This window comes from Chelonia mydas, chromosome 4 (assembly GCF_015237465.2).
Source record: "Chelonia mydas isolate rCheMyd1 chromosome 4, rCheMyd1.pri.v2, whole genome shotgun sequence".
NCBI lineage: Eukaryota > Metazoa > Chordata > Testudines > Cheloniidae > Chelonia > Chelonia mydas.
In genome coordinates this window covers 119,479,916-119,504,799 of record NC_057852.1, presented here as the reverse complement: position 1 = coordinate 119,504,799, position 24,884 = coordinate 119,479,916, and the positions used below count along the sequence as shown (strand labels likewise).

Below are 24,884 nucleotides of genomic sequence, written 5' to 3'. Positions count from 1 at the left end.
CTATTACCTTTTGAAACTTAAAACTGTAACTCATTTGTGTTTATATGTTTACCTGCTTTAACCTTGTAAATAACTCTCATTTCTTTTTCCTAATTAATAAATCTTTTGATAGTTTATTATAGGATTGGCTACCAGCATTGTCTTTGGTGTCAGATCTAATGTGTAACTGACCTGGGGTAAGTGACCGGTCCTTTTGGATTGGATACTGAATACTGCTGTGATGTTTGGTGTATGGGACCATCAATCACAAAGGTAAGCTTACCTATCCTAATCAGTGAGAGCTTTTTGATTGGCCTCCATAGGCATTGGGCCAAACCTATATATAGCAGCTCTTCCCTCCAAAGAAATCATGTGTACAATGAGCTCTAGATGCAGTGATTTTGGTCTGACTATTAGCAGGAAGCTCATTAGGTCCTGCACCTGAAAAGAGAAAAAACATATTGGTTGTAACAGTATCCAGTGGACTCAATGGCTCCTGTTATGCAGTTCAGCCTAGAAAACAAAGTTCAGACTTATCAGCACCACTGTGCATCCCTCCCTTATTCCCATCTTGCACTAAAACATTGAAAGCACAGGTATTTCAGTACCAGAAATGTCAACAAATTGAAAGGAATTTGTAGAGGAGCAACAAAAATTGTGAAAGGGCTTGAAGGACTGATTCATCAGGAAGTAGTATATGAACGTCAGTATATATGTTTTCCTTGGCCAAATGATGATTAACGGCTGATGCAAGAACCATTTACAAGTATTGGATGTATATACAAAATGGAGGAAGTAACGAATTGTTAAGGGTGGCCCAAGTGAGTGTTAGTGGGACTCGGATTAAAATGAATGAAAAGAAAATGAAACTGAATAGCAGGATACTTTTCAGAGGAAAATAGGATTTGCAATATCAGCACTGACCTTCAGCTAAAGTTTCCTCTTAGTTACATGTGTACATCTCCCACTGGCCAATCAAGCCAATTCTCCTGCTTCTGGCAGTGGTCAGTATTTTGGGCCCAATCCTCAGCAGGTGTAAGTCATTTACATCAATGGAACTACACCAGTTTGTACCATCTGAGGATCTGGCCCTTGCTGATAGTGTTTGGAAGAAGATGAGCTATTACAAATAATGTCCTTACACAACTCTATTTGATAGGAGCTTTTCCTAATTAAAGATTGCAGAAAAAGGACCATAATGGGCACAACAACAACTGTCATCAGTAATCTTAACATGATCCAGCCCTTTTTAATATCTAGCCATACTATTTAACTCCAGGACCTACCATGCCAACAGTTTCTACAGGATGACGGTACACTGTTGCTTGTTCTAAATTTCCCAGCCATTAGTTTCCGCGGGTTATCCATTGTTGTTCTTTCCATAGGGGAAGGGGAAGAAAGAGGAAGACTTATTCATCTAAATGCCTCACTGTGCCCTTCAGAATTCTAATGACTTCAGTCAGGTCCTACCAGGGAGCGGGACAAATCACTGCTTCCCAGCACACCTCTGGAGCACTGTTCACATCCTGAGAGGGGAGGACACCACAATGCCTCCTGGAGAATAGCTGCAGAGCTGCTCTGAGGCTAAGCCTCAAGGTGGTGACCCAGACTCCAGCGGCCCTGCTGCTATATATTGCTGCTGGGTCACAAGGGAGTAGTGATCCCTCCAGTGTCCCTTTGTGGAGAGCAGAGTCTCCCGGCTGAGTAACTCCCTCTCTCAGTGTCGGACCCATATGCTACCTCTCGAGTGGTGGTGTCAGCCCAGCCATTAGGGTCAAGTCGTTCCCTTCTATTGGGAGGCAAAATGTCTGCATGTCAAAAGGTTCTCCCTCCACCCCAATGTAATTTCCATCACCCCCATGGCATTCAGCTGAGAGTAAGGGAACCCAAGTACAAATCCCTGCTCTGCATCAGCAGAGGGGAGAGTTGACCACAGGTCTCCTGTATCTTGGGTGAGTTCCCAAACCACTGGACTAAAGGTTACAAGGGACTTCTCCCTTGCCCATGTCATTTTATGTGGAGTTGGGAGTACTCTGAGTACACCTACCAGATTGGTCCTGCAGGAGAGATAGGTTAGGCAATGGTTTGAGGATCCTCCTGGGGCTTAGGTGTGAGATAAGCTCCAGCCTCAGGACTGAGGCAGTAGCGTGTGTGTCCAGAGGCAGAAATTTAGGCATCTCAAGGACTTTAACATCAAAAACGTATGTGCAAAGGGCTTCAGTACTTCCAGGGTTAGGCAGCAGCTGATCAGGGTGGTGAGGATCTCAGTGGCACTTAACTTTTGGAATTAGGTACCTAAAGTGAGAGTCAGGTGCTACGTCCTTTGGTGGATCTGGGCCCCAATCACTTTGGATCTGCTCCTGCTCCCCTTTAAGTCAATGTCAAAACTCCTATTGATTTGAATGACACAGGATGAGTCCTTCCAACTCAGTTTCCTATTGCTGTACCAGTTTTTAAGCCAGGTCAAGATTTTGTCTCTTACTTTTTAGTTATTTGTGATTAGGGTGTGGGGAAGGGTCTTTGTCAATGCAGCTAGACAGATGCTGCACAGGGTTTAAACGTTGCAAGAAGAGGCTTTCTGGCTGTATTTAATAATACTTACCAAGTATTCAAGTGCTCTTCATCTCTGGCTCTCCAGATACTTTATAAAGGTGAGTAAACAATATTATGCCCATTTTACAGGTGAGGAAACTGAGGCACAGTGCAGATAAGTCAAAGAAATACAGTGTCAATGATGGATCCAGAAATAAGGCCCAGGTTTCATAAAGCCAAATCAAATGCCCTCTTCAGAGCATCAAACTTACTCCTGTAATTGTTTTTATATTTTAAAATAACATGCAGTATAACCCAAAATCACAGATTATACTTTCCCTTGCAGATCACAAAAATCACAATCAAACAATAAACACAATTCAAGATCCTGTTTACCAGTATTTACAGGCACATGTTTATGCAAACTAGGTACCTTTCAGAGTGCACTAGCATAGTCTACATGGGCAGTTAGAGTGCAACACATTAGCATGCTTTACAAATCACACCACTCAAACACGTTTGCAAGCATCAAGCAGACAAGCCCTGACTCCTGCATCAAGCCTGTTACACAGCTCTGAAGGCAGGGGACCAGCATGTTCCATGTCTTGTTGGACTGAGGTCAGCTCAATGCTTTATATAAGAGCCTGGTGGTTTGAATAATCAGATATAGCAGTCACGACTTATTTCCCAAACCAAATATATTAAAAATAGATTGACATGTCTGTTATCACCAAGAAAAAAATGGCTTTACTGGTCCTCTTTAAGTTTTCCCTTTGCCAGTTGTACAGCAGCGTTAACACACTGGAGGCCTTCAGTGCTTCAGCAATCCCTTGGCCAAATTTAGGGCCCATCTCGCCCTCGTGATCCCTCTGATCAGCTGATTTTCCCCTCACTTGCTCGGCACAACCTTCATCAACAATGAATAAAGAGGCAGTGTTTGTTTAGCCTGCATGCCAGATTCAAAGCTGAATTCCAATCTGAGCTGTGCAAATGCAAGGAGGGATGTACGTTAGTTCCATTGCACAAAGGTCATGTCGAGCCAATTAGCATTTTCTACCGGTGAAGTACCAGTCTAATACGAAGGCAATGGTGTAAAAAAAAAAATCAGTATTATTGTTGAAATACCTGGCCAATCAGCGAGGGTGCTGCTGCGTTCTCCGTGTAAGGCTTAGGACAGTTATTTACTGTGTTTGAACAAAACAGTCTGAAAATGAGCTGCAGCATGTGGCTGCTGCAAAGAAAGAAAACAGGGTGATTGGGTGTATAAAGAGGGGAATTATAAAGTGAAGTGAAGGTGGTAATGAGGCTGCTGTATAACGGCCTCGTCAGGCCTCATTTGGAATATTGTGGGAGTATTAAAGCTTGAGCTTAATACTTAAAAAAAAGACATTTGAATGTTAGAAAAATGTGTCTAGAGAAGGGAAGCAAAGCTAACTTAGTGTATGGGGAGAATGTCTTCTTAGTAAAGGTTTCAGAGTAGCAGCCATGTTAGTCTGTATTCACAAAAAGAAAAGGAGTACTTGTGGCACCTTAGAGACTAACAAATTTATTTGAGCATAAGCGTTCGTGAGCTAGAGCTCACTTCATCAGATGAGCTGTAGCTCACGAAAGCTTATGCTCAAATAAATTTGTTAGTCTCTAAGGTGCCACTAGTCCTCCTTTTCTTCTTAGTAAAGGTTTCAAGAATTGAACACATTTACCCTAGAAAGAGAAAGGAAGCTTAGTTGCATACCTAATTAAGGTTTACAAACACCTGACATGATGCCACAAAGGCTTGAATAAGAATCTGTTCACGCGATGTGAAAAGGGCAAGATTCAGAGTGTAGCCCATATTAACCTCAAAAAAACCAGGCAACAAAGGGAATGGACACAGGATGCAGAAGAAAAGTTTAGGTTGGATATCAAAAATGACATTTTCATCCAGAGGGTCTTTAACATATACAATAGGACTCCTAGCAACCTAACGGGAGCCATTAGTGCTAATGGACTGAAATCTAGGATGAGGACTTTTTCAGTAATCAATAACATTTCTAAGCACACCTGCTTAAAAAGGAGATGGCAGGAGTAGACTAAAATGATTGATGGTTCTCTCTGTTCAAACATGGTTTTGTTCCCATTTATACACACCAAAAATCCCAAGTACTTTATTTACAATGAATGAACACGATTCTAGTTAAGAGCCACTGGAGTTTTATTGCATACTCATAAAAGTCACCAGAAACGATTCAGCCATGACTCTGCACTCACTATCATGCTGACCTCCCTGCATGTCTGGGGGAAAAGGGAATACCAATGGTGAGAGGAGGACTGGGAAAGATGGGAGTGGGACAAATCATAGCACTCTCCACTGCGGCTATTCTGGCCTGTGTCACTTCCCTAGGTAGTAGAGAGAGGCTGCTGTAATTTAGAGCATCCCCTGGGCTGCATAAATTATGTCAGTTGCCATTTTGCCAACACTGGGAGGACATAAAGGTGGTTTAAATCCTTGCCTCGGCCTTCTGTGCTTCGTCAATGTACAGCACAGAATCTGACCCACAGACTGGAGAGATTTACTTGGACCTGCTTTTCAAAAAATCAGATGCACAACTGTGCACCTAACCTGCTCGTGTAGTTACCATGACAAGATACACACACTGGCTAGCCACATTAATTACAAACATACCAGGACACTTGCAGATACAAATACCTGAATCATGCTAAGTGTCCATGAAATTGTACACATAATTGCACAGGCATTTCTGTATGCACAACTGCACATGTAGCTTTTATGAAAAAGAACATGCTCATCGTGTCATCTAGTCTGCATCTCCCTGCTAGTATAGGCTTCTTTCTCTACAGTATCTTTTCAAGGGCTTTGTCTAGCTGAGTACTAAGTATCTCACGAAATGATGAACTGCATTTCTAAGGGTAATTTTAACACATTAAGATTCAAAGCTGCTATTTTTTCAAGCAACCTTAAGTTTAACCCCCACTCACTGAACTTAAGGTTGCTTTCTAAATGCACTGTAACACGTGGGGTACAAACGATGCTTAAAGAATTCTGATTCCACTGTATTTTCATATAGAAAGCCTGAAACAGAAGAATGCTGCATATGTCTGTCACAGTGAAGTTAAAAATCTCTCTGTGTTAGTCAGACTAGGGTGGGATAATTCCATATTCAGTAATCATTCTGTGATGATGATTATTCACAAAGGTACATCAAGTGCTAATTTATACATCTGAATTATCTGCTCTTAGGGCTCCATCCTGAAAGGTACTTAGCAACTTCTGGAATTGAAGTTCATGGGACCTGAAGGCACTAAGCACTTCCGGTAGGTACTCAGCATCTTGCTGCATTGAGCTTCTATTCTAAAATACATGCATGACACTCTATCCTCAGCTGGTATGAATCAGCACAGTTCACTTGACTTCAAAAGAGGTGTACCAGGCTTCACCGGGTTCTGGCTCTTGATTTTTAAAAGAGTGCTGTCCTGATTTCAGATGTTGTCACAATATCTTATGTTTCTCCTCTCATATTCATTTAACACTAGAAAATGTAAACACAAATAATATTTTTATTCATTTCCATATTGTTTTGGAGGTCACATTTTGCAATACATTCAGCTAAGTATTAAATGTAATATTCAAAGGGAGCAGCATTTTCTTTAAAAAACTATAGCCCAGCTAAACATTGCAGCTATCATTAAACTCACCAAAGTTAACAGATCAATGTCGTAGTGACAGATGTCAGAGCACATCGAAACTTTCTGGCACAAAAATGCTTGACTCTAAAACAAATTAACATTCCTCCAGGAGAGATGTCTAATTATTACACTGCTGATGCTGTTGCTATAAAAGATTTAAACACCAGGTTTCATTATTATAGGGAGTAGAGGGAGGGGAGGAGAAGGAAGAAAAGAAACTGAACATGTCATACACAAATACTCTTTCTGAAATATTGTATTTACACAAAGTTAGAGAGAGTACAAATACTTTACTAAGTAGACAAAAACGTGATAGCACATTCAGCTTTAATACTAGCCAGCTATAGATGCAGAACATGGAGGCCTAATTTACTTGCATGGCAACAGAGCATTAGAAAGGCCTCAACTTTTGAAAGCAGAGGATAACATAATGACATTGTATTTGTTATGCAGTATGAGCCTTTTCATTGGCTTCAGTGAAATTTCAATACGGGCCTTTAATCCTCTGCAGATTGCAGTCCTTCAAGCTACTGAACACCTGACCCTGGTCCTGCAAAGTCCTTAAACATATGCTTAACGTTAATCATGTGCATAGTCCCATTGACTTCAATAGGATTTATGTAAGTGCTTAAAGTAAATCACATGCTTAAGTGCTTTGCTGAATCAAGATCAGAATTCTCAGCTTTTTGCAGGATCAAAGCCAATATTCTATCCCTAATTTTTAATGCTACTATAACCTAAAAAATAAATACAAACTTTATACGTTGTCTTACAGGTATGCTTCTTCTTAAAAATACATCTTAAAATTGCTTTTGTTTGGCTACAAAGCATTAGTTTATTGAGCTCCACAGAACACTACTCATTCATATCCATTATAACATATAATTGATGGACTACTGTTCATAATTTGTTCCAGTATTTTCCAAAAGACTTTTTAGATGAATAATAATTATTATTATAATAAGTAATAAGTAATTAAATAGGTAAATCAAAGGGAAAAGCTCATACCATATTGCGGCTATTCATAAAATTTACCTGATGTATGAAAGATTTTTTCCCCATTATACTTTCTTTAAAAATAATTACTCTATTTTATCCTGGTATATGTTATCAGATAGCTCTTGAACAAAAAATATCTTAAATATAGTGTCACTTCTACAATCTAATTGACCTGATTTCCTCCTAATGAAAGGTGTGTTGAGTGGACCTGGCTCAGTGACATAAATTACAATGCTAGTTAACTAAACTCTGATTATGTCTTTGTTGCTGTCACTGCGATTACGGTAATTATGTAGTATCACAAAAGTGCTAAATATTAGTAAATCAGATACATGGCCTTTGGTTATGCTTGATAAAATACTGGCACATTGAATACACATATCACTTTTAAAGTCTATGTTACAATCATGTTGCCTTATAATAAATAATAGTAATCTCATTTTCAAAGTGCCCATCCATAATACCCATTCTAGGCATCAATACAACAAGTCATCAATTGAAATACTCTTTTAAAATGTTCTAAAATTAAGACAAATCCAGGATTGCAGACGCAACTATACTGTACAAGTGGTGCTCCAACTATCTGTTCATGCCCTAGGCTCCAATGGTCCCATAATCTTTGCTTTAAGAGAGTAGGTTGCTGGATCCTCAGTAAAATACCAGGACACGGCATCTGGAATGTTATAGGCTTTAAAAGTTAAACCCCAAACCTTGAACTTATTTCACTTACCAAGAAGCAGTCAGTGCAGAAGGCAAAGCAGTGGTTAGACAGAATCACCTCTGCCCATCCCTGACAGTGACTATGCAGCTACATTCTGTACTAAATGCAGACAATGGAAGAGCCTGTTTTGAAAGCCCATAATCAAACGCATTGCAGGAATCCAGCTTTCATATCCAAAAGGTATGTGTCACCATTGTCCAGTCAACATGTGATAGATCAGGTGATATCCTTATGGTGGCAAAAGTCAGGCCTAACTTGAAGACTAATGACTGTCATGATGTTAGCATGTTCTGTGTAAGCAATAATCATTTTCAGTGTCTAGAGAGCTGTTGTAGCCAGATGAAGGATACAGATCCCTTTTAAGTATCCTATTGACAATGTTGATCATGACTTTCTTGTACTGTTGACGTAAAAGAGAATAAACAAATGGATCTGATGCAGCCTTACTGTAGGTGAGGCACTTGCTTACAATTCCCCAGTAGTAGTTTATGGTAACAAAAGGAAGAAGTTCTATCAACCTGTTAAACATTAACAAAGAGGAAAAGCTGAATGTTACATCCACACTAGCAAACCGTTCAACTCACATTTTCAGGAATAATAGCATCTTAAGAATTAATTTTTATACTATGCAGCACCTGAGGGGATGATCCTGCAGTCATTGCACAGATAAATTTATCGGAGATTTTCCTGAGTAAGGACAGCCATGAGGAGGAAAAAGTGTTTTAACTATATATTTAAGCCCTGAGGCCACATACTCCCATGTCTTGTATACAAAGAAGTGTAGCAACTTATTGCAAAACTTCTGCCTAATTCTACTTGGTGAGCTGTCCTAGCAATTGACAATATATTCAAGATCTCTGTGCTGTCTGACAAGGTTTTGCCTTCCTGACTCCTCCCGTCTCCCTAGGCAAGCTGTAGAAAGACATGTAACATGTACTATAGAATATGGAGCTATATATTAATATATCCTTACTTAACGATATTGTGAAATGTTATGTATGAAGAGAGAATACATGCTGCATTGGTGTGATATACAACACCTCAAGATAATACACGTTGTCTCATGGACATTTGCTCTCCTTCTCGATCATTCAGACTACTTCCCCTCTCTTTTGCAATCACAAGATATCCATGTGCAAACTACTGCAATTGCTTACTTGGAAAAGTGAAATTAGGAAAGTATTTATGCATTTTAACTGTCTGTTAATGTTATATAGCAGATGGAAACAAGCAAGAGATGTTATTGCTATGTGACCAGCTACCTGTCTTTAGACCACCAACATGTGCTCTGTGAATAACCAGTAGTCACTGACCCCAGTTTTAGAATCTTGGGCATAAAGGCTTTATCAGCATGAGTTTGATATGGGTGCATTAATCATGAGTAAGGCTGCGAGTCTATCAGGGATGTCATGGAAGTCATAGATTCCGTGACTTTCTGGGATCTCCATGACTTCTATAGTGGCTGGTGCGGCTGACTCAGGGGCTGCCTGAGCAACTCGGCTGGCCCCCAAGCCAGCTGCTCTGACTACTGCTGGAGCAGTCTCAGACCATGGCACCCCTCCCCCACAGCAGCAGCAGGAGTTTGGGTGTGTGAGGGGGCTCAGGGCTGAGGCAGAGGGTTGGGCTTGGGGTGCGGGAGGGGGTGAGGGCTCGGGGGGGCAGGCTTCCAGGAAGAAGCAACATGTCCCTCCCTTGGCTCCTAGGCGGAGGTGTGGCCTGGCAGCTCCTCAAGACACCATAAATACCTTTGAGAATGACCTAACCTAGCTTTTCTATATATTAAAATGTAATGACTTCAAAGTGTGATATCCCAGACATTCCCAGAGCTAGGAATGAGCTCTTGGTCTCTTTGGGAAACTTGGAATTTCCCTTTTCTTGTAGTTCAAAACTCCCATTTTTCAGGGCTGAAGAATATTGGATTTTAAAGTTATATTCCTATAAATCCTGGCACACATCCAGGACTGAATCTTGCCCACCCTGAGCCTCAGATAGGTGAAATACTGCAGCAAATTCCACAGCTGTGTGTGTGCATAGGGTGTGGAGGGGAGAACACTTCTCTGGCAAGTGAATTTAAAGAAGGTAGATGCTCCAGTGCTTGGAATGTTAGAACAAGCCTCAGGGAGACGGATTAATGACAGAAAGCAAGCAAGGAGGTCAAAAAGTGCATTATAAATAAGAGTATCATGTGGATCTGCAATTTATCACATGGTACCTCAGTTTATCCTATCTTAGATATCACCTCCACATATGGCATATATGCTTGATCTGTACAAAATGAATATTTTTGTAGAACACTGTCAAACAGAAGATCTGTATATATAGATATACTTGAGTGTGTATGTGTATTATATGATAGATTGTGGTCCCAGTCCTAATCTAAAGTAAATGGAAAAACTCCCCTTGACCTCAGTGAGATAAAGGGTAGTATCCCATTAATAGCAATGCTGTTATATCAAAGATGAACTTCATCCATTGGGTTTAGTCCCAACAGACAGAATTTATTGTTGATTTCCAAAATCTCATTAACATTTCTTCAGTTAGGGGCAAATCCTGATCTCAGAGCATAGCCTGAGAAGCCAGGCCATGTGCTGGGGAATCCTCTATCCCAGAGCATCCATGAAGACTCTTCTAACTAAAAGGATGGCGTGGTCTCTGTGGACCCGACACAGCCCATCAAGTAGGGAAAGAACAGAAGGTCTGCATGGCAACAAATACTCCAGCCCTACCCCAACTTTACCCCCTGGCCTAACCCTGTAAGGAGCCCTCATAGATGCCTACATAGCCCTCCCCAAATCCTTTCCATTCTGCTGCCCTCTGAGGCCATGGGAGCAGGGACAGAATTCACCCCTTGATAAGTTTATTTTAACTTTCTCTCTACTGACATACGCAGTGTCACTTAATGCATTAAGAAAATGCATTAGCTGACATTTACAAAACACCTTGTCTGAGGAATGCAGTGGCTTTTTGTTTCAATTGTTTATGGGAAATATTTCAGAATTAAAAAGTGTCTGGAGGCCGGAATTTGCTGAACAGGGTATATATAATACAGCCTGAATGAAGATGGCAGAATTCATCCTTTGCTTGGTATAAAGTTATAGCTTGATGGTCACAATAATGAACAGAAAATGACTCATAAGATACTGAACATTAATAAATTAACCTTTTAACTTTCTGGTGTCAAGTTAATATTTGTAACAATTCTTCCAAAAGAAGAGGAAATGCAACGGCCTAGCCAATCAGGCAAGAACCTTTCAACTAATAAAAAAGTGAAATACTAAAAAGTGTCATCTCAAAAGTTAAAACATAGCTTTCCTTGGTCCAGCTGTACCACTGAAGGCAAGTGTGGTAGGAACAGGGTGAGGAAAGATGATAGAATATGTCCCTAATTATGCAAAACCAGCATACCAAACTCAAGATTTTCAAAAGTTAGTAGTATTTTGGGTGCCTCAGTGTTTGGGTCTCCTATCTGATGTGTCTTCAGAGGGCCTGATTGTAAGAATATAGATGCTCAACACTTTCTGAAAATCAGGCCCCTTCAAGGTATCGTAAATTGGTCACCCCAAAAATTCAGGTTCCCACAAAAACTAGTCACTTTTGAAAATCATGATTCAGGTTCAGCCATGGTAAAAATAATGGGCTGGATTCTCAGTTGGTGCAAATCAGTGTAGCTCCATTGGCTTCTACCCTGCAGATTTACACCAGCTGAAGATCTAGTCTGCTGACATTTTAACTAACCTCTGATTTAAACTGGATATTTCTTAGTGTTTAGGAGCTGACACTTCCTGGAAAACTATCCTGCACCACTGAAGTTAGTGGGAGTTTTGCCACTGACTTCCATGGGCACAGGATCAAACTCTAGATTATTTCATCAATGATATTTCCAGGCATAGAAACTATGGGCCAGATCATCAGCTGGTGCAAATCTTTGTGGCTCCATTTAAGTCAATGAGCTTCAACCTTTGGACTATAATAAGGGACCTGCTGATGATAAGCCAAACTGCTAAAAAAAACCAATGAGATGTGATGAACTCCTGGTTCCAGTCCTAAAAGCCCACTCTTTCTGGAAGAGGCATCTATACCTTGTCGTAAAAAACAAACAAAAAGATCTTATAAGACTGCAAAGTCTCATATTACTTTATCAGTTTACCAATAAATCTATTTTAGGATGATTTGGCTCCCTGTGTTTATATGTTATATATGCCTATACAAATCCATGGTACGCCCACACCTTGAATACTGCATGCAGATGTGGTCGCCACATCTCAAAAAAGATATATTGGAATTGGAAAAGATTCAGAAAAGGGCAACAAAAATTATTAGGGTATAGAACAGCTTCTGTATGAGGAGAGATTAATAAGACTGGGACTTTTCAGCTCAGAAAAGAGGTGACTAAGGGGGGATATGATAGAGGTCTATAAAATCATGAGTGGTAAATGAGACAGTAAATAAGGAAGTGTTATTTACTCCGTCTCATAATACAAAAACAAGGGGCCACCAAATGAAATTAATAGGTAGCAGGTTTAAAACAAACACAAGAAAGTATTTTTTCATGTAACACACTGTCAACTTCTGGAACTCCTTGCCAGAGTGTGTTGTGAAGGCCAATACTATAACAGGGTTCAAAAGGGAGCTAGATAGATTCATGGAAGATAGGTCCAACAATGGCTATTGCTAGGATGGGCAGGAATGGTGTCCCTAGCCTCTGTTTGCCAGAAGCTGGGATTGGGTGACAGGGCATGGATCACCTGATGATAACCTGTCTGTTCATTCCCCTTGGGGCATCTGCCACTGGCACCTGTCAGAGGACAGGATACTGGGCTCGATGGACCTTTGGTCTGACCTAGTATGGTTGTTCTTATGTTCATATTTCCCCAAATTTATCACCCTTGGTCCAACCCAGTATCCCTAATGACTTTTAAGGAAGGTTTGTTTGTTTATTGCTATCATCTCAATGTCTTTTTGCTGTCCCAGGAATCTTGGGGTAGCTTATTCTTGATGACATATTGCCCCCTAAGGCTCCCGAAAGAGGCAGGGAGTACTAACCTGGTGATAATGTAAGGAGCAAAGCAGATCACGAAAGACCCTATAAAAATACTGATTTTCTTAGTAGCCCGCTGCCGCCTCCTTTTCTGCTCATTAAGACAACGCTGTTTCACGCTGAAAAGGGAAAATAACAATCACTGCGTTAAGACAAGAAGCGAGGAGACTCTTGAGCCAAGAGTAAAGTCTGCCATGGAGACTCGGTCTCAGGTGCGGGAACTTGGCAAATGAAGGGTATGAGACCGAACAAAAGCCCAGAACCCACCAACCCTCTGGATACTGTTAGCGACATACACCCTGTATGCGTATCAGCTACATGAGGGACTCAGCCGTTCAGTGTCCTGGCTTTTCTGGGAACCTTCGCTTCCCGTTTAAACAAAGCTGCCTGTCAATATAGAGCCACAGGCTCTGACACTGAATGAACAGCTGAATTCATTAAACAGCTTTTGAAGTTTGAAAAGAAACGCTGTACCAGAAGGGGCCATCATATCTGCAGGACATGAATTAAGACGTCAAAAGGTGCTCAGGAAAGCAAGACATGGGTTTGGGTCCTTAAGGAAGAGGGTGATTTAAAACACAGTGAACACATCGAATTAACACACACACACACACACACACACTCACGCATTACCTGGGATGGATATCTACCAGCAAAACCAGCGTTTGCATTGTAATAATGTCTATCCTTTTGCAGTGGAACCTGGCCACTTTAAACACCTTTAAGTAGGTGAAACACAGTATCACCAGGGAGAGCATGAAACTGGTGGCGTGAAACACGATGGTGAACACGGTAAACCTCCTCCTCTCCGTCTCTTCTCTCAGGTGCAAGGTGCAAGAGGCGTACACGTTGCTGTAATCTACCCAAGAGAAAAACAGCGAGACCAAAGGGAAGGTCAAGGAATGAATCCAGGAATAGCTCATCAGAATCACGGCGTCTTTGTACCGCATCTTGCTGGTGTAACTCAAGGGGAACACCACGGCAATCCACTTGTCTATGCTGAGGGCTGCCATGCTCAGCATGGTGTTGGAGGTGAGGAAAGTTTCCAGGAAGCCCACCGCTTGGCAGACGCAGTCACCGACGGGCGGCTGGTTTCTCAGGATCCCCAGCAAAGTGAAGGGCATGTTTAAGACCGTCAGGAGCAGGTTGCAGAAGGACAAGTTCACCAGGAAGACCCCGGGGACTTGCTTGCGGAGCTCGGTACTGTAGATGAAGCATAGCAGCACCAGCAGGTTGGACAGCAGAGAAATCACCAGCACCAGCACCAGGAAGAAAGCCAAGAGAACTCCTGCCAAGTCCATTTCTTACCAGGTAGCCATGCGCCCCTTGGTGAGCAGAAGGCAGGCTTCAGAGACGGAGCGGCAAGGGGACATGGCAGGTGCCTCTCGGGGGGCCTTCCGGAGATCCCCAGGCATGTTGGTGGAGACTCGGGGTGGATCTGAAGCTCCGGCTGCCAGAAAGCACAAGCGACCGGCCCGCCGGCGCTGTCCAGGGTCCTGAAACGAGCCCACCCTCTGCCCAGGTCCCCCCCCGACCTGCCTGCTTCAAAGCGCGGGCAGAAGTTCCTCCCTTCCCCTTCCCCGACCGACCGACCCGACCCCGGCCCCAGGGGGGAGGCGCCTGCTCAGCTCCCAGCGAGCCCCTCCGGCGTCTCCTCGGCCGCTCGGCAACTCCGCTGCTCAGCCCCTGAAATAGTCAAACCGCCCCAGCCTCCCGGGGTGACTCATGCGCAGACGAGGAGCGCGGAGCAGCCTTGCCTCCCTTCTGCGCTCGGCCCAGAGCAGCGGGGGGAGCCGCCGGCCGCCAAGGGCGAGACAAACTTCCCGCTGGCGCGCGGCAGGGGCGGGATCCGTGCAGCCCGCTGCCAACGAGTTATTAATCCTTCAGCGATTGACGGCGCGCATGCATCCCTGGAAGCTGCCTGGTGCTTTGCAAGCCACGCCAGCACACTAGTAGTTATGATGCCCGCGGGGGGGGGGGGTATTTTATTTAGTCTTATTTGGGAGGGGTGGGGTGTGTGGCTGTAGCAAACCTGGCCCCCGCGTCCCATAGCAGGTTCCCCCTGCTCATTTTGAGTGATGTATTCTCTGGCACCGTTTCCCCTAGCGCCTCAAAGAGCCCACAGGTGCAATCAGCATTCAGGGACGGGGATCATCTCCCATGGGTCATCACCAGAGCAAAGAAATCCACCAGTGGGCAGTATTAATGTACCGCACAACCTGCTAGCCCTGGACTAACCCTTCTATTAAACCTGTAGACCCTGCTGGCTAAAGAAGGGATGGGCCCAAGGCTGTGATAGCACTTTCAGTAGACACCTAAGGTCTCTCTGAAACCACTTCCAAATCAAATTGTTAACATAAGAACAGAAGAATGGCCCTACTGGGTCAGACCAAAGGTCCATCAAGCCCAGTATCCCTGTCTACCGACAGTGGCCAATGCCAGCTGCCCCAGAGGGAGCGAACCTAACAGGTAATGATCTTGTGATCTCTCTCCTGCCATTCATCTCCACCCTCTGACAAACAGAGGCTAGGAACACCATTCCTTACCCATCCTGGCTAATAGGCATTAATGGACTTAACCTCCATGAATTTATCTAGTTCTCTTTTAAACCCTGTTATTGTCCTAGCCTTCACAACCTCCTCAGGCAAGGAGTTCCACATGTTGACTGTGCTGAGTGAAGAAGAACTTCCTTTTATTTGTTCTAAACCTGCTACCCATTAATTTCATTTGGTGGCCCCTAGTTCTTATGGGAACAAATAAATAACTTTTCCTTATTCACTTTCTCCACACCACTCATGATTTTATATACCTCTATCATATCCCCCCTTAGTCTCCTCTTTTTCAAGCTGAAAAGTCCTAGCCTCTTTAATCTCTCCTCATATGGGACCCATTCCAAACCCCTAATCATTTTAGTTGCCCTTTTCTGAACCTTTTCTAATGCCAGTATTTCTTTTTTGAGATGAGGGGACCACATCTGTACGCAGTATTCAAGATGTGGGCGTACCATGGATTTATATATGGGCAATAAGATATTCTCCATTTTATTCTCTATCCCATTTTTAATGATTCCTAACATCCCGTTTGCTTTTTTGACTGCTGCTGTACACTGCATGGATGTCTTTAGAGAACTATTCACGATGACGCCAAGATCTTTCTCCTGATTAGTTGTAGCTAAATTAGCCCCCATCATACTGTATGTATAGTTGGCGTTATTTTTTCCAATGTGCATTACTTTACATTTATCCACATTAAATTTAGTTTGCCATTTTGTTACCTAATCACTTAGTTTTGTGAGATCTTTTTGAAGTTCTTCACAGACTGCTTTGGTTCTTAACTATCTTGAGCAGTTTAGCATCATCTGCAAACTTTACCACCTCTCTGTTTACCCTTTTCTCCAGATCATTTATGAATAGGTTGAATAGGACTGGTCCTAGGACTGACCGTTGGGGAACACCACTAGTTACCCCTGTCCATTCTGAAAATTTAACATTTATTCCTACCCTTTGTTCCCTGTCTTTTAACCAGTTCTCAATCCATGAAAGGATCTTCCCTCTTATCCCATGACAACTTAATTTACGTCAGAGCCTTTGGTGAGGGACCTTGTCAAAGGCTTTCTGGAAATCTAAGTACACTATGTCCACTGGATCCCCCTTGTCCACATGTTTGTTGACCCCCCTCAAAGAACTCTAATAGATTAGTAAGTCATGATCTCCCTTTACAGAAACCATACTGACTTTTGCGCAACAATTTATGTTCTTCTATGTGTCTGACAATTTTATTCTTTACTGTTGTTTCAACTAATTTGCCCGGTACTCCCTTAGCATTTCATCGTCACTATCACTGTCCTGGTCAGGTGGTCGATAATAGATCCCTATTGTTATATTCTTATTAGAGCATGGAATTACTATCCATAGAGATTCTATGGAACATATGGATTCATTTAAGATTTTTATTTAATTTGATTCTACATTTTCTTTCACATATAGTGCCCCCCCAAACCACCCCACCCACACGACCTGTTCTGTCCTACCGATATCTTTTGTACCCTGGAATGATTGCGTCCCATTGATTGTCCTCACTCCATCAGCTTTCTGTGATGCCTATTATATCAATATCCTCCTTTAACATGAGGCACTCTAGTTCACCCATCTTATTATTTAGACTTCTAGCATTTGTGTACAAGCACTGTAAAAACTTGTCACTGTTTATTTGTCTGCCCTTTTCTGATGTGTCAGATTCTTTATGTGAATGTTTCTCATCTGATCTGGCCCATGCTTTATCCTCTTTCATCCTCTCCTCCTGACTAAAACCTAGAGACTCTCTATCAATAGACTCTCCTCTAAGAGAAGTCTCTGTCCGATCCACGTGCGCCTCTGCAGTCATCGGCTTTCCCCATCTCTTAGTTTAAAAACTGCTCTGCAACCTTTTAAATGTTAAGTTCCCGCAGTCTGGATCCACTCTGGTATAGGTGGAGCCCATCCTTCCTGTATAGGCTCCCCCATCCCAAACGTTTCCCCAGTTCCTAATAAATCTAAACCCCTCCTCTCTACACCATTGTCTCGTTCATGCATTGAGACTGACGCTTTGCCTGCCTACCTGGCCCTGAGGGTGGAACTGGAAGCATTTCTGAGAATGCCACCATAGAGGTCCTGGATTTCATTCTCTTTCCTAGCAGCCTAAATTTGGCCTCCAGGACATCTCTCCTACCCTTCCCTATGTCATTGGTACCTACATGTACCACGACCACCAGCTCCTTCCCAGCACTACACATAAGTCTATCTAGATGCCTCGAGAGATCCACAACCTTCGCACCAGGCAGGCAAGCCACCACATGGTTCTCCTGGTCATCACAAGCACAGCTATCTATGTTTCTAACAATCAAATCTCCCATTACTAACACCTGCCTTTTCCTAATGACTGGAGTTCCCTCCCCCGGAAAGGTAACCTCAGTGCGAGAGGACACCTCATCATCATCTGGAAGGAGGGTCCCAAATATGGGAAGGTTTCCCTCTATTCCCATTGACTGCTCTCCTTCTCTGGGCCTTTCATCCTGCTTAATGGCGCAGGGGCTGTCTGACTGGAAGTGGGACAAATCTACAGTGTCCCAGAAAGCCTCATCAACATACCTCTCTGCCTCCCTTAGCTCCTCCAGTTCTGCCACCCTGGTCTCCAAAGCCCGTACACAGTCTGAGGGCCAGGAGCTACTTGTACCGAATGCAAAAATACATCACCCACCCACAGGGCAGGTAATCATACATGCTACACTGAGTGCAATAAACAGGATAGCCCCTACTCTGCAGCTGGGCTTCTGCCTGCATTTTCTCCTACAGTTACCTAGGTTAATGATACGGTTTTTGTTTAAATCAAGAAGTTCTGATTATAGTTTAGTGTAAAGGTTTTAAAGAATGGCAAGTGTATCTTGCCCCCTTCCCACTCCCCTTCCAAACTTCCTCTCGAAACTCTCTGTTAGTGGCCCCTGGTTGCAAAGCTCCCTGGTCACTTGCTCACTACTTTATAAAGCCCCGGCCTCCTTGATAGCCCTGCCCCATGACTAAGGCTCAGCCAATGAACAGAGGCTTCTAGATTTCAAACCTTGTTTAGAAGCTCACAGCTTCCAACTGCTGGCCACAGCACATGGTCCTACAAACAAACAAACAGACAGGCAGACAAACATAAGCTCAGCACACAGCACATAACCCCCAAACACAAACACACACTACAGACAGCCACTTTTAGTTGATAGGGAAAATATTTCTATAGTTAGAAGACTCCGTTCATTTTCTTTCATCTAATAGTCACAGGGGAGAGCCAAACAAGATTTTATAAGGCATACTTAAGGAGGACCCATAGAACATTAGGGAAAGTTTGGGGGTTATTGGCAGAAATGACATGTGGACAGAGACTATCCCTACATGCCTCACAGAAGGTTGATCACACAGCCAGCACCTAGAAACTCCACAAGTCTTGTCCTTACATAAGAAAGAAATGAATTTATTCTGCTGCATCAAAACAGTGGCACAGAAATAAACTGCCAGGTCTAACCACTGTCACATTTTTCAGTTGATCTCCAGTGCTGAAAGGAAGAAAAAAGAGAGAGAGCTTGCCTGCCACCAGAAATGAGCATTATGAGCCCAAGAAGCTAGTGCAATACATATGCAATTACACAATGTAGACCTGTAAAGTACATGTTCCCACAGTAGGAATAATGTTATTTTAAAAATGCTCTTTAAGGGCCTGATCTAAAGCCCATGGAAGTCAACAGGAATCTTTCCATTGATTTCTGTGGGGTTTGGAACAGGTCCTAATTGAAAGGGTTGCCATGGTAAGATTTTATATTTTAATGAAAGCACAGAGCAGAGTAGCATGAAGTGTGTTATCTGGAAATGTGTGCTGTGTTATACCTGAGGACAACCCTGAAGTAGGATGAATGTTTTCTCTAATTAGTAAGGTGTCACTTCCCAAGTCACAAAACAGTGAATAAATCTGACTGTCAGTGCAGTTGTAAATTCATATCAATATTTCAAAAAATTCTATGAAAGAGAGAGAATAACATGAACACCTTTAGTCAATTTAGCAGGTCATCACTAGACTCACTAAATCGACCACAGGTCCATCAATCACTGCAGTGCCGATCCCTGGTAAGTGTAGACATGCCCTTAGGCCCTAATTCTGCAAAGATTTATGCACATGCTTCATTTTATGCATGCAAACAGTCACATTTAAAATCGATGGAACGACTCGTGAGTTAAGTAAAACAAGTTGTCAAGGTTCCTTCCCCACTCTGAACTCTAGGGTACAGATGTGGGGACCTGCATGAAAGACCCCCTAAGCTTATTCTTACCAGCTTAGGTTAAAAGCTGCCACCACCAAAGTGTTACACAAAGAACAGGGAAAGAGCCCACTTGGAAACGTCTTTCCCCCCAAAATCCCCCCTAGCCCTACACCCCCTTTCCTGGGGAAGGCTTGATAAAAATCTTCACCAATTTGCATAGGTGAACACAGACCCAAACCCTCGGATCTTAAGAACAACGAAAAAGCAATCAGGTTCTTAAAAGAAGAATTTTAATTAAAGAAAAAGTAAAAGAATCACCTCTGTAAAATCAGGATGGTAAATACCTTACAGGGTAATCAGATTCAAAACATAGAGAATCCCTCTAGGCAAAACCTTAAGTTACAAAAAGACACAAAAACAGGAATATACATTCCATTCAGCACAACCTAGTTTACCAGCCATTTAACAAAAGAAAATCTAACGCATTTCTCCCTGCATTGCTTACTAACTTTTTACAGGAGTTCTGAAGAGCATTCCTGATCTGTTCCTGGCAAAAGCATCACACAGACCGAGAGAACCTTTGTTTCTCCCCGCCTCCAGCTTTGAAAGTATCTTGTCTCCTCGCTGGTCATTTTGGTCAGGTGCCAGTGAGGTTATTCTAACCCTTTACAGGTGAAAGGGTTTTTCCTCTGGCCAGGAGGGATTTAAAGGTGTTTACCCTTCCCTTTATATTTATGACACAAGTGTTAGCAGGATCAGGCCCTTACTGTATGTTTGTTCAGCACCCCACACAATGGACCCCAGTCTTCACTGGGGTCTCTGGGGAGTACTGTGATACAAATAATAAATAAGAACAAGTTCTTTATAATGAATTATTCCTTAAAAGTAGATACCATCTAGTAGACACAAATCAGATAATTACTTCGTTCCTTTTCTTTTAACGGATGCATAAATTCTTAAATCTTCACATTCATCCATTCTAAATATTGACTACATTTTATTCGATTTAGTGTTAATGGACTGCATTAAATTGGAAAGGAAGAAGGGATGATTCAAATTCCCTTTCAGTTTCACACCAGGAGAGATGTGTCATGCAAAATTCCAATATAGATCACAGCTGAACATAATGTAGCTGTAATCCATGCATTTTGCAATAGCTAGGAATGCATTCAATTTGCATGAATTTTAATGGATAGTGAAACAGGAAGAAGACCTCAGACAAATTGCATCAGATTATCTGCAAGTATAGCCAGGCAGGGACAAGGACAGAGGGGAAACTTTCCACTTCCTTACAAATTCTTTTTCTTTCTTTCTTTCACTGGCAGGGTTAAATTAAATGAACTGTATCGTGGAATGGAATGACTCAGGAGACTGTTAGTGAGAACAGTACCTTTAAGCTATAGGTCACTGGTTTAAATATGGCCCAAGTCAGAAGTGAGCAAAAGTCATAACCATGTGACTGGTTTTCAAAGGGCTATGTAAACTGATGTAGTGGTTTCAGTGCACTTACCAATGGACAGACATGAATGTCATTAATCCTCATCACCGCCATTATAACAAGGCATGTTGGCATCATATCACTGGCTTTAATTAGTGCTACAGCATTAGCATTGCTAGCTTAATTTGCACAATCCCACCCAAGCAGCAGCAGGGCCTTGTTCTGTGTATTCCTTCCTCTATTCCAGTGTCCTGTTTCATCATGACTGATTTGGATTGTAGGGTGTTTGGGGCAAGCAGTGTCCTTATCTGCTAAGTAGAGCATTATGCATACATATAATGCTATATAGAAATATGAAATAATAAAATAAATAGCAATAAGATACATAATGATAACAGTATGATAATTAACACATCAGCAACTGCAGTAGAAAATCTATAAGCCTTATTTATCAGTCTAATGCAATTCTTTTACATTGCACTCCAGTCCACAAACAGCAGATTTGGTACCTGGGGAATACCCTCAGTGTAAAGATGTTCCTCATGTGGCACCTAAGAGACTAACAAATTTATTTGGGCATAAGCTTTTGTGGGATATAACCCACTTCATCAGATGCATAGAGTGAAAAATACAGTAGGCAGGTATAAATATATAGCACATGAAAAGATGGGAGTTGCTTTACCACATGGGGGGTCAGTGCTAAGAAGGCCAATTCAATTAGGGTGGATGTGGCCCATTCCCAACAGTTGACAAGAAGGAGTGAATATCAACTAATATTAATATTAATATTGAACTAATTTTGGTATCTAAATAATTCAACAGCATCCTGTTATTTGCCAAAAAGTGTCCATTTCATTGAGGTAGCAGAAAAGAAATAAAGAAAATAAAGAAAAATCGAAGAAAAATGTATATTATTTGAAATATAGGGCCCGATTCTTATCTTGTGCCAGCTTTACACTGTCATTACCCCTGATTTACAATAGCATCCAAGACAGCAGAATTAGTCCTTTAACTAGAGGACACTACTTTACCAAGTTAAGTGTTACTGTAATAGTGAAGAAAAAAATAGAATGATCAAGGAATTTCCCTGAGATTCAATAGTTATTATGAACTGAAAGTAGAGAATATGTAGCTTTCCTTCCTTCTTTCTGGCTCTCAATCGTGCCAATCACTGTAGTTCCTAGGTGCCTCATATTGATTTGTTTAAATCAGATAGGAATATATTAATATCCCTCTTTCATGTAATTTTTCTGCCACCGCAGCCCAGAAATACAATACTTCATGCTAACAACTTTGTATTGTCCCAGCTTGTAATAAAACTATTGTGACTGCAGGCATGCTGATGAAATTCCCGAGGGAGGGGGGAGTCTACTTTTTTTTGTATTTTTCAATGAATGTGACAATGGTTAGCACTCCCTGGAGCCAGCAGACATTAAGTGGCATTTTCTGAAACTGCTGAGAGAATGTATTTACTGTAGAGCGTTCCAGGAGCTGGAGTATGAAGAACCAGCCTACGAACTCCTATCTGACTACATCATCATCATGGCAAATCTGAAAGGGACATGGCCTGCTTGCAAATGGGCTGCCTCACAGAATAATCTCTGGTCAGGTGCTTAAGGAGGTCGGATTGTATATTCAGTTTATTATATCACTGGTAGTCTTGTCATGCAACCAAAGCTTTTGGCAACCACATATTCGCCAACTGTCTAGCCACGTTCCTTGGTACACACACTTCGAAATTTGTTGGTCTTCTATTTTTATAACATGTCCATGCTAAGAAAATCACCACAAAATCCATTGCTAATGGAGATGGTTACTGGGTTCGACTTCAAATATCCACATTTCTGATCTTCTCTTACTACAGATTACCCTAAATTCTTTGCATAAACCACACCATTCTGCTTTCATTGTGCTAGTGTAAATCAGGAGTAACTGCATTAAAGTCAATGGGATTACAGTGTAGAAAACCAAACCAGTGTAAATGAAAGTAGAACCAGACTTGTAGTGCAAGGCAGTGTTGTAAAGAACACACCTATGAACATAAAATGCAGTTTGGAGCATGTAGTGAGCTTTGCACTGGACAAAGCACAGAGAAAGATCCATCCTCTGGATTTTCAATTCTAAGGGCCATGTTGGCAGAGGCCTTTCCACCTTCCCCCACTGCACAGCTGTTCAAGGGCTACTCACAATATTAGTATTTCTGAACAGGGGCAAAGAGGGGTGGGAAGGAAAAGAGGTATTGGAGTGGGGCCAGCACACCAGGGACACAGGCCTCTTGGGCAGAACTGATGGCACAATGTCTCTGGTGTCATCCTGGGTCAGTGCAGCTCCATACAACCCCCTATGCTGGGCAGTGACATAAGTGTTGTCATCTAGCTCTATTAATTTATAGATTCCAAGGCCAGAAGGGACCGCTGTGATCATCTAGTTTGGCCTCCTGTATAATACAGGCCACAGAAATTCCCCCAAACTATTCCTAGAGCATATTCAGGCCAATGAAATCACCATCCCTCAATATACAGAATTAACCAGGTTGCTTTTTTTCCCTCCTTTAACCCTCATGTTTTAGTCTTGCAGAGGTATGTCCAGGAAAGCATTTGCTTGAGCCCTCTAAGCTATAGCTTGCCTCAGAGGTGCTGGAATAGGGGGAGGGCAAAGGGGCCATGGCCCTCCCACTTTTGAAAGTGAAAAACGCAGCCCCCTGCCCCTCCTTTTCTCCCCTAAGGCCCTGCCTCCCGGCCAGGCTGGAAGCTGGAGCCCGGCCTGGGTAAGAGCAGCCCAGGGAGTCCGGGCAGCTGTGGGGAGCTGCAGACCCTTCACCTGCCTGGTGTGGGGGTGCCTGAGAGCAGCCCCTGGCCCGCCTGGGTGCCCCCAACCAGGGCAGATTGAGGGTCCGTAGTTCCCCACAGCTGCCCGGTGGCTCTCTTACCATGGCCCGGCTACAGCTCTTAGGCCCCCAAGGCCCCTCCCCCAGGTCAGGCCGGAAGCCGGACGTGTTGGGGTAAGAGCCACGCTGCTGGGGGGAGTCGCTGCTCTTAGGCCCCACACCCCTAGGTAGGTGGAGAAGCCTGGGATCCCTGGCCCGACTCCAGCTTCCAGCTTCGCCAGGGGGCAGGTCCACAAGGGGAAGCGGATGGGCAGGGTGGGGCCATGGAGGCCCCCACCCCCACCACTATTAGAAAGAATCCATCGCCCCTGGCTTGCCTTCCTCTCGCTAATCACTGTAGAATAGTTTTTTCACACCCCCACTAGTAGGTGCAGCCTCTGTTGGTGAAGGTAAGCGACTGGCAGCATCTGCTTCATGAGAGAAATAGCGAGCTATTTTCAACCTAAACCTTTCTTGTGATACCTAAGTATATTCCCATCCTCCTCCTCCAGCCCACCCACTGACCCGCTCTCACACATACATGAACACGTTCCCATGGGAAGATTCAAACTCAGAAAGGACGTCAGTTTAAAAAACTGGGATTGGCAGGCAGTAAATCGGTCTATAATGTGCTACTCTCAAAACAAATGCTCTAAGTGGCCAAGGCATTTAAATTTAAACTGTGGCTATTGTGTACGCACAGCTGTTACAGAAATCACCATTGTCATGCACGTTTCCCGGTATGTTTCACTGAGCAGTTTTTTTTTAAAAAAAAACTCCATCCATTACAGTAAAGAAAGAAAATCAAGGAAATGCCAGGTTAGGGCTGACACTCTAAAACAAGCTACTGTGCCT

General features: G+C 42.8%; 1 protein-coding gene across 1 annotated transcript; it reads right to left on the bottom strand.

The window, feature by feature from the left end:
* Positions 1-6,048: 6,048 nt before the first annotated feature.
* On the bottom strand, positions 6,049-14,659 carry GPR78 (G protein-coupled receptor 78). The gene is made up of 3 exons (XM_007060039.3): positions 13,587-14,659; positions 12,959-13,072; positions 6,049-8,433 (listed from the first exon to the last, which is right to left on the bottom strand). The coding sequence occupies exons 1-3, from the start codon at positions 14,252-14,254 to the stop codon at positions 8,196-8,198; spliced, it is 1,020 nt and encodes a 339-aa protein (XP_007060101.2). The 5' UTR covers positions 14,255-14,659; the 3' UTR covers positions 6,049-8,195.
* Between the last annotated feature and the right edge of the window lie 10,225 nt (positions 14,660-24,884).